The sequence below is a fragment of the Phoenix dactylifera genome, chromosome 1 (genome assembly GCF_051530095.1).
Source record: "Phoenix dactylifera cultivar Ajwa chromosome 1, Ajwa_hap1_PhDact_Kaust_v1.1, whole genome shotgun sequence".
In the NCBI taxonomy this organism is placed as follows: domain Eukaryota; kingdom Viridiplantae; phylum Streptophyta; class Magnoliopsida; order Arecales; family Arecaceae; genus Phoenix; species Phoenix dactylifera.
In genome coordinates this window covers 2,667,778-2,678,420 of record NC_143190.1, presented here as the reverse complement: position 1 = coordinate 2,678,420, position 10,643 = coordinate 2,667,778, and the positions used below count along the sequence as shown (strand labels likewise).

The following is a 10,643-nucleotide window of genomic DNA, read 5'->3' as shown; positions in this document are numbered from 1 at the left end:
TTGAGTTGGATCAAGTTGGGTCAAGTTAAATTTATCATAATTACAACCATCCACCATGGTGTAATATAATTATAGTGCTCTCTAGTTTGGCATTTGAAGTGTGAAGGACCAATCTTGCCATCATGATTGTTCATACACCATCACTGCCATGCGATAGCTTATGATGTTGTCCATCTGGTACATTACAAACTACTTCCTGCAAAACGTCAAGCTCACCCCATCAAAGGCTACACGCAACCATGATCATAGAAGGACCATGCTCCTCCTGTTAATTTCAAACATATAACCATTTCTGATTAGATCGTATCTTCAAACTCAACAAATTATTGTGTCAATTGATGGAGCACCATCCAAATGGTTTAGAGCACGGGTAGTAATTTACTCTATCCCATCATGTGTCCAACCCGACTTGATTCTATTGGGGCATATTTGATCCGGCACATAGTGGATCCAAAGCAGGTATAAGTAACGTTGAAATCCACCTCAAAACCGATCCAGATATATTTAACTCTTCGCCAATCCTTTTCCCCGATGTAAAAAATTTTTATTTGCATGCCAAAAAAAAATATAGTTTTACCCGATCAATCTGTCTTGTCTAACTCTACATATCTGGTCCCATCTCAAGTCTCTACCCACCTCCAAGACAAATACGGATCGGGTACGACTAATGGTCTACCTGATCCATATCTTCTCTCTCTCTCTCATCTCTCTCCTCTCTCCCTCCCTAGATCATCTGCATTTAAAGTTTCTTTTAGCAAATCCGCTAAGCTGCAAGCGATCTTTTTTTTTTTTTGATGAAAACGGGCATTTCATACAACACGGGTACGAATACACCCAATAGAGTCAGCTGCAAGCGATCTTGAAGCGGCTATCCAAATTCATCAAATGGAGAGTGCTTATGACTCTCAATGTTTGTCAGTTTACCGTGCGAGATTAGCAAGCAGGACTCAAATCGATTGATAAATATATGTAGCAAATTGTAAAGACAAAAATTCAACAACAGCAAGTCTATATAGAGAATCCCCAAGCAAACAATTATGAAGATCTACCATGCCACTGATCAAATCTTTCATCATAATCTTTAAATCGGCGGACTCATGCATGTCTATTCTTCACTACTTGGGCATACCCATTGGTGACCAACTATAGGCTCCAGGTGGTGAACCTAACCAAGATTACTAATAATAGCTCCAAAACAATCATTTGCCCATGCATTGGCAAATAGGACTGCTTGATCTAAAGTATGCTAAGCTATATATCAACTTATAAGTTGGCATCTTTAGAGATGCCTTTCCATGCCATCGGCCCATCGATTAAACGGCTAAGCTTCTTTTGGTGCCAAGACTAACACAAGCCAACGATGAAGTCTTGGCAGTTATATCGTGGGAAGCTCATGAAGTGTTTTCCTTTGCCACCAAGGTGGTAGCGCAGAAACGGGACTTTGTTTCCATAGGGATGGTCCAAGTTCGAAACTCGTGGGCATCGATTAAATTTGGAGACTGGATGCCCCACGCCTGGATGCTTTCAGTGGAAGCGCTACTGGTCCGCTGGTACCGAGGTGGTACTGGGGTGACGTACTCACACGTGGGTGAGAAACCCAGTGGAAGAAACCCACGGGTCGGAGAAGGTATGCGAAAACTTGCAGCCTGCATCGAACACTTCCTGGTGGAAGGGGGGCCTAGTGGGGGCAGTTGGTGAGGTTTTCTCTCTCCCCTCCTAGTTTTTACCAAAAAAAAAAACAGTTTTCCTTTAGGCATGCTATGAAGTTGTTTATATAGCCATGGTCTACACGTAGGCAAATCCAATCAAATCGATATGGATTAAGTTATTATTGGAGATGCAATCAAGAAAGAGGACTGACACAAGCAAAATGAAATATAATCTCAGCATCGTCTTTCGGTTCTCCTTAATATTATTGATGATGTTTTGGTGATATTACATTTCCTTTGGGCTATTGGATTCATGTTCGATTAAAATGCATTAAATAAATATGAAAATGAAGTTGAATAAAACCCCAATTTTCAAATTAAAAATGGGGGCACGGTTTTACAAGTACTTGAGCCGAACATTTGTAACCACCTCCTAGGTCTCGAACCAAGAACCTACCCCTAAATTAAGGAGGTTTGCAACTACTTGGGCAGTACTTAGTCTGCCATGAGTGTCCAAGGTAAGGTTTTAAATGTAAAAAAAAAATATAAAAAATACCTATCATGAGTTAGCCATTGATATACATATAGGCAATGTGCTATATAATTACTGAAACCTAGTCACAGGCCTCCTATCAAACACCTACTTAGGAACATGGAAAAGGCACAAGCTAATTATCGCGACTTGTTGTATAAAAATTTTTATTCCCGAAAATAGCTATGAGACTTGATATTTAAAGAGAGTTTCTCTGGCAATATTTTTCTCGGAGCAGCTCGAGCAATACAGACCTCATTATGCACAGTATATCTTAATTTGCATGTTTAATTGATGTTGGACAACTTAGACAATTTTATTATTTAAAATTAGATAAGAAATTAAAAAGAGAAAACTTGTGTTCTTATAGTATATTATTCTCCCAATTAATTTCTCCATAGACAATTGCCTCACTTATAACAAGTTCTTGAACTTTCTTGCTTATTACTCTATAGATGATAACTAATTATTTTGGTAGGTGAGGTCACAAACAAACTAATAGAGTAATACTATATGACAAATATGAAGGAAGGCTAGTTTTATTTGAATCAACTTTTCTTCTATTTGATTGTTGGTGGAGCTCGGTTAAGAATTCGAACTCCATTCCGATAAACAAGTTTTCATGATAAGCCACGATATAGAAAAGTTGGAGCATAAAAGTTAATATCACAATTAAACCCCTAGTATTATATTATTGTTAATATTAATCTTATACATTGTTAGGTCATTCTAGAAACTAGAATCTATTATGATGACCCAAGTGAGTCAAAGCTCCAATGCATAACTTACTCGTTTAAAATTTGTATAAAAATATCCAATTCAAAGAAAATTTTGAAAAAAAAATGATCTAATCCTTACTCAAATATGTAAGAACAATTTTGGCCACCTCTAAGTTGGAGCGTTCATTTTTATTTAATGTCCTAGATCTATCAATAAAAGTTTGCTCTATCTCTTAAAATTATTAGAGAGTAATAGAGCTAGACGTGAAAGTTCTATTCAATAATGGACAGATTTGAGATGCTCGTCTATTTTTCGATGCAATTAGCATACATGAATCTTAAGGATATTTTTATTTATCCTAAGGTAAATTAGATGAATTGTCATGGTTGGTGAAATTTCACTATTCTTACTCATTAGAGAGCCAATATGTATATCTATAAAACAAAGATTTATAAGTCATATTTTTTTTTCTTTTTCTTTTAGAAATAAATTAAAGAGAATTTGTCTACTATTGTTAATTATATCATCACGTAAAAATTAGATATTGTTTAAATCAGATAGCGTCACATAGGAAAAGGCTAACTACCGTACAAGAATAGGTAAAAGACTACTAATATTAGAAGTAACGAGAGGTTTGGTGGAGAACATGACCCTTATCGCTCGCCTTTTATTTCTTTCTCTTTTATTATCCTTTTTTTGTTTTCCCCTCCCACATCCAGCTTTTTAGTTGCATTGATGGCATCAAATAAAAACAACAAACTTTAAACATTATCCCGTGGAATGAAGAAGTGGTTTTGGGGAAGGACGAAGCTAATGCTTAACATTGCATCTCTCTCCTCGCCCTTCCCTAAGAACCCTTCTCCATATATTCTTTTTAAATTATCTGATGATAAAAGAAAAGAATAAGGTACTCTCTTTTCCTCATATGCACACATTTATTTGTTTTTTTTTTGCTAGCTATAATTCAATTGAAATTGGTTTTTTGGTTTTCAAGCAAAGAAACACCAACTTTATCATTGATAAAGTGGGAAGAATCAAAAAATATGTTTGATTGTTGAAATATTTTTTCTTTCTCCACATCTCTCTTTTTGTTTATGCATGAATTTGGTCATTCATCTCATTAATCATGTTAGTAAAATTATAAATTATATCTATCAATTATTCTCACTCAAATTTAATTTACTTCTAAATTATAAAAATATATCTTAGCATTTGCAACTTATAATACTTATTTTTTCTTATAATTGGGTTTTATAATAGTTATTTGTGTTGTTTAAAGGTATTTTGGATTGTTGGATTCTTTATAGGTTTTTTCGATCTATTGCGTTGCAGGCACAAGCAGACAGAAAGGATATGGTCATTTAAATTGAGATTACCATTAGAAAATGTCTTCAAACTCAACTTCGAGCAATTCATCATCTTCCAAGTCATCATCCTTAAAAGATTCACCTTCTTTTCCTCAAAGTGGGTCTTCATCTCCTAAAAAATTCTCACCACTTTCATATTTAAAGAGCTCCCATACATCAAACCAATCATCCAAAAATGAGTCCATTTCTATGCGTGCTCCACCACCACCCTCCAAAAACTCAAACAAGAAGTCAACCAAATCTAAAGATCCACTTTCTTCAAATGTACCCATATTTATTGGGGTTGGGATAGGTGTTGTTTTATTCTTTATTCTTATGACCATTACATGCATCTGCTGCTGCAAGAAAAAGAAAAAGCCTCACAATCCAATGCAATATTATGCAGATACTTCAGGGTTTAAAGGTATGTTTGGCCAATTTTATTCTAATACAAAATTGTATGTATCATGTAGAAATTGTTATTCCGATGCAAAAAAGTTTTTATTAACTAGAATCACTAATTAAGCTTCATAGCTAATTAAAAACATATATCTATTTTTGTATCAATAACTTCAAGAAGAATTTAGTGAGGGAAAATTTGAAGTTTGGAAGGAAAAACCTTGAACTTTTGTATAACAATCTTAAAAACCAAAATAATTGAATATATATTCCTTATATATTTAGAATCATAAACAACAGATATGGTCTAACAAAAACAATAATAATATAACAATAGATAACATGAGTAACAAATATCACCAAATGCTCACAAACTTATTAGATTTAATTGAATAACTTGGTATAAATTCTGAAAATTCCAAATCTTAGTTTGAAAATTTTTAATGAGTCATTTGGCATATAAAAAAATGATAAATATTTTGGAGAATTATATAATTATTCAGAAAATATTGTAACTGCTTCTATTCATTAATAAATTATAATAGTATTTTTGGGTGCGCATACGTCTATTGTTCTATTAATATCATGTCTAAGTAAGCTTTTGGTCATTTGTAGAGATCTCTGTACTCTTAAAAATCATAAACAACATTCTCTTGGAAAAATTATGTATCATCTCTTGTCAACATATTAGTCACTATAAACAAAAGTTTCTAATTTGATCTTGATTTGATATGCTTGTTTCTTCCTAATTGTGCCAATTTTGTGTTTATATTGCATGCAAAATCTCTAGTAAAAGAACAATTGGGTTGCTCTCAGTTATTCTAATACTTCGTAGATATGAACAAATGCACGTCGGCCATGATTAGTAAGTCGTTATCTAAGAGTTAATAGTGTTTTCATTAAAGAAATTTTCCAAACAACGCATGCTCTATCGAAATTATTTTTCAATAGCAAAGCCTAATATTTTTTTTTTTTGACTTGAATCATATTTTTTGCTAATATAGGTGACTATTATAATAGTGGACCACACGAGAAATGGCAAAATGAATACCAAGGGACGGATTATGTCGTTAAGCTTCCGCCGCCTCCAATCTCACCTAGTCCTCCTGGAGCTGGGTGGCATCCATTGCCACCTTCTCCAATGATGAGCAGTAGTGATATGACCTCAAGATACTCAAGTCCCCATAGTCCTTCATTACCACCCCCCTCTCCAAACTTAGCCCCAGGGTTCAACAAGAGTGTGTTCACCCTTGAGGAGCTTGCTGCTTGCACCAATGGCTTCTCACAAGCCAATCTCTTAGGGCAAGGAGGCTTTGGTTATGTGCACAAAGGAGTATTACCTAATGGAAAGGAGGTTGCAGTGAAGCAGCTCAAGTCAGGGAGTGGGCAAGGAGAGAGAGAGTTCCAGGCTGAGGTGGATATTATTAGCCGGGTCCACCACCGCCACCTAGTGTCCCTTGTTGGATATTGTATAGCTGGATCCCAAAGAATGTTGGTATATGAATTCGTACCGAACAAGACTCTTGAGTATCACCTCCATGGTTAGCTTTTTCTTCATTTCCATTGGTCATCATAAGAGTTTGCTTAACATGTTATGGTACTTAAAATTCATGTTATCATATGTTGAATCTCGTAAAGAATGGACAATATAATTTGCTAAATCATTTGGAATTTATTGCAGAAAATAATCTTCTCGTGATGGAATGGGCTACAAGGCTTAAGATTGCACTAGGCTCAGCCAAAGGCCTTGCTTACTTGCATGAAGATTGTAATTTTATCTACTATGTTCTCTTTACTTCTTTCTTAACCATTGATATATAACTAATTTTTTGGTTTGTATCATCAACATGCAGGCCACCCTCGTATTATTCACCGTGATATCAAATCTTCCAACATTCTTTTGGATTATAAGTTTGAAGGCATGGTAAGGCAACTCATTTAGAATAATATTTAGACTGTAAGTTGAATTTTCTATGCACATGCTTGTTTAGTCATTTGGAGAGGTTGTTGTATGATCACAAAATCTTATATTTATATTCAAGTTTATATTTTAAAATTTGTATAGAAAAGAAAATAATGTGACAAAATTTTTTAATAGAACATCAAGAATAGATTTATAGATTCTTCCCCTCTCCTCCTTCCCTTCTTTAAGAAAACAAAAGTTGTTAGGGATCACTAGCCCTCTAAGTTTCTGATCTAGAGAATAATCTTATAATTATTGCCTCAATTCACATCTACTCATAGCTTGCTCTTTCATGAGTGAATTAGATAATTAAAAACAAAATTAGTTAAAGGGATCAAAATGTCTTCATCTAGCAAACATGTATTAGCATGTAGGTTCATATAAGGGTATCTAAATACGATTATCCATTTAAGTTCTTCTATAATGAAAGATTCTTTTGCACAATAACTTATCCAGGTTGCAGATTTTGGATTGGCCAAGCTATCATCGGACAATGATACACATGTTTCGACACGTGTCATGGGAACTTTTGGGTAAGAAAATGCTCCATGGAGTGGCATGTTTCATTGTTGTTTTAAATTCAAATGTGATCTCTATATTTTGAGATATTTTTAATTTCTCTCCCATGACTAGGTATTTAGCTCCTGAGTATGCATCTAGTGGCAAGTTAACAGAGAAATCAGATGTCTTCTCCTATGGTGTGATGCTTTTGGAGTTGATAACTGGACGAAGACCTGTTGATAACAATCACATATTTATGGAAGATAGCTTGGTTGATTGGGTAAATATGCTGGTCATATATTATTAATTTAGATTTAATTATTTAAGTATTTTTTAGCAAATAAATTATAATATAATAAGCTATGTATCTATTATATATAATTTTTATTGCTTTATTAAATTCAATCAGGCAAAACCTATTCTATCGCGTGTATTAGCTGATGGTGACTATGATCAATTAGCTGATCCACGTTTGAATGACAACTATGATCCAATGGAAATGGCACGTATGGTAGCATGTGCTGCGGCTAGTGTTCGCCATTCAGCGAAAAGGCGCCCCAAAATGAGTCAGGTATAAAGATATAAAATAAAATCATTTTTTTTGAACCATTAACAATTTTTCATGCTTAGAATTTTTTATTGGTTAAAAATTGCATTATTTTATATTTTGTTAATTGAATATCCATATATTTAACAACTTATATGTGACTTATGTTTAGATTTTTCATGAAAATATGTGTATTATCAAACAAGTGATATTTTTATTGACAGCTAAAATTTGATTTTAAGTTGTATAAATATAATTCAGTTTACATCTCTTCAATTTCCTTCAAATTCTAAGATCATTCTGTGGTTTATCCCTCATTAGTTTTGAATTCTTTTGAAAATTTTGACAAAACTTTCATACTCCTTTAGTTTTGCACTTTCCCCTCTCCACATTATCTTGAATGTTGAACTTGAATAATAATTTACCTTATAAATAAGCATTTAAAATTTGGATGTCTCCATAATCATTAAAGATGTTTTACAAGCAGATTGTACGAGCATTGGAAGGCGATGTATCTCTTGAAGACTTGAATGAGGGAATGAGGCCCGGGCAAAGTATGCTCTTTAGCTCTGGCTTGGATTATGATTCAGGTTCATATAATGTGAAAATGAGGCGAATCAGAAAAATGACACCTCTAAGTCCAGAATATAGTGATGAGTATAGTGGAATAATGGATGAATATGGACACCACCATTCTGTATCAAGTAGTGATGGGATATTTTCCGATGAATTGAATCCAATTGGAAACCAAAAGCATAGAACTCATTCACCACTCTAAAAAAGCATTTGTCTTACACATCCATCCATTAGAGTGAACAATGAAGTGGGCTTAATGCTTTATGGTCATTTTGTGAGTCATGATCCACTTGATGCATATAGAGAGTTGTTCTAAGAATTTTTTAAAAGTGGAGGAAGACATGGTTATGACTTGGACTATATGTTCTTTCAAGTTAAAAGAAAAGTTTGGGGCTTATTTTTTTAAAAAAAATCTAGGTTGTATGTTTTTTCATTGTTCATGTCTAGGAAAGAATATTCAAATAGAGAAACTTGGAATGAAGGTTTATTTGATATTTTCTATGATATTCTCCCTACCTTCTCTTCATCTTTTTTATGAGATCTCTTAAATTAATGAAGTAACATATTTGTACATGAAGGCCTTGGACTTGAATCCTTTTGAAGGCAAAGGCAAATCATAAACTCAATACTGCAAGTAATTTCTCAAAATTTTGTTAGATGCAAAGAAAGGTGCATCTGGGTTTCTTGGTAAGCTATACGATGTCAAAATTCTATTCTTTTACTACTAAACATGTAATTGACGAGGTAGAAGCCTCACTATGACTAAGTATTATTTTTCTATTATAACTAATTTGTGCCTTATCTATATTTTTGCTAAACAAATGGAAGTTCTAGAGAGTGATCTAGAATAACCCTAACTGTTAGATTTGTGATACTTATACATAATCATAGCTAACCAAAGTACATGATAGTGCCTATAAAAGGGGCGGCCTCATTTGGCCAAACCAACAAAAGAAAGTGGCATAGTTCTATAGTGCAATATAACTTTCTACTCTCTCAAAAACTCTTTTGTGTGTCCTTCCTAGTTTTCTAAGTGCTTTAGCTTATCGTCCTTCCTCGGGCGTAGGTACGGGCAAGCAAAGCTTTTAAGCATCATATTGTGTGCTTTAGGAATAGGAAGCCCGTGACATAAGGCCTACCAAATTGTTTAGGCCCGTAAATATCTTTCAAAAATATATAACTTCTTCTAGTCTATAAAAATTAATAAGCCTTTTATTTTACCAACCGTAATTACATCTTAAATATAGATTCTTCTTTTGAAACTAACATTAGAATTTTTATGTAATATAAATCTTTTTTGGGGTTTAAACTAGATAGCATCTACGACTTAACTTCGACAGCATGATTACATTCAATGGCATCAGAAAACAAATCTAAACCTTAATTCTAAAGGACCACCAATACTAGAATCCCAAAAATAGTTACAAGAGTGATGGGTGAAAGCAAGGTTCGAGATATATATGCAGCGGAAAATAATTTAACCATGTCCCTGGGAAAAGCAGGTGCATGCAAATTAATTTTTGAGTAACCACGCTTACAAGGATTTAGATTTACCTGCAGCTCTAAATCCAAATAATTATTCCAAGTAGAGGAAACTCGAGCAGGTGCAATCGTTCTCAACGACATGCAGCCTTCAAGCTTTGTACCATTGCCGAGTCCTGCCCAGATCAACTTGGCTCAAAGATAGGCCTCCATGAGAATGCTCAAAGAGCTCCCATCTTCACGTCCATGGCACTTCGAACGCTTCAATGGCACAAGAGTATGCAAGAGAAATTATGGATGATGTGGGGAAGACAAGACTGAGAGAGGAGAATAGAGAGTGTTGGTCATCCACCCAAGGCCTGTGGTGCTAATCTTTGAGCTTTTATGGGACTTTTCTTTCTCTTCTGGAGATATAAGCTCAATTACCAGTCAAAACCCATTTAATCTAGTGTCATGCATAAATGGGTCTGAATTAATGCTCTCACAAAATTAACCCATATCAATATTTGGGACTTAAACAACCTCTCAGTTAGCCAATAAGGCTGAAATATTTTTTTCTAAAGACTGAATTAATGAGCCCGAACCCATATACGCACTCAAGGTCCTAGTAAAGGTGTACATTGATTCTAGAGTAAGTCAATTCATATATTGGGCGCATGGAACTGCATCGATGAACTAGATATTGGGATTCTTATCTTTGGGCTAAAGGTGCATTATTGATTAACAAATTGACCAATGTTTACTTCATATTAATTAGCACACCGATAGGTTGTAAGTGACATGGAAAACGGTATTATAGCGAACCCTAGGACCAAACATTTCGAGATGTAACCCTTCCATAAGATAACATGCAAACTTGCAATTTCATCCATCGACTATTACAATAACTAGAGTCACCATTGGAAAAAAATCTCCATATACTCATCCA

General features: G+C 34.3%; 1 protein-coding gene across 1 annotated transcript; it reads left to right on the top strand.

Annotated features, from left to right (window-relative positions):
* Positions 1 to 4,583: 4,583 nt before the first annotated feature.
* On the top strand, positions 4,584 to 8,435 carry LOC103702707 (proline-rich receptor-like protein kinase PERK4). Its single transcript, XM_088712567.1, has 8 exons — positions 4,584 to 4,671; positions 5,651 to 6,187; positions 6,328 to 6,390; positions 6,473 to 6,570; positions 7,066 to 7,142; positions 7,243 to 7,390; positions 7,520 to 7,681; positions 8,145 to 8,435. Exons 1-8 carry the CDS (start codon positions 4,584 to 4,586, stop codon positions 8,433 to 8,435), a joined length of 1,464 nt encoding a protein of 487 aa, XP_088568693.1.
* Positions 8,436 to 10,643: the final 2,208 nt, after the last annotated feature.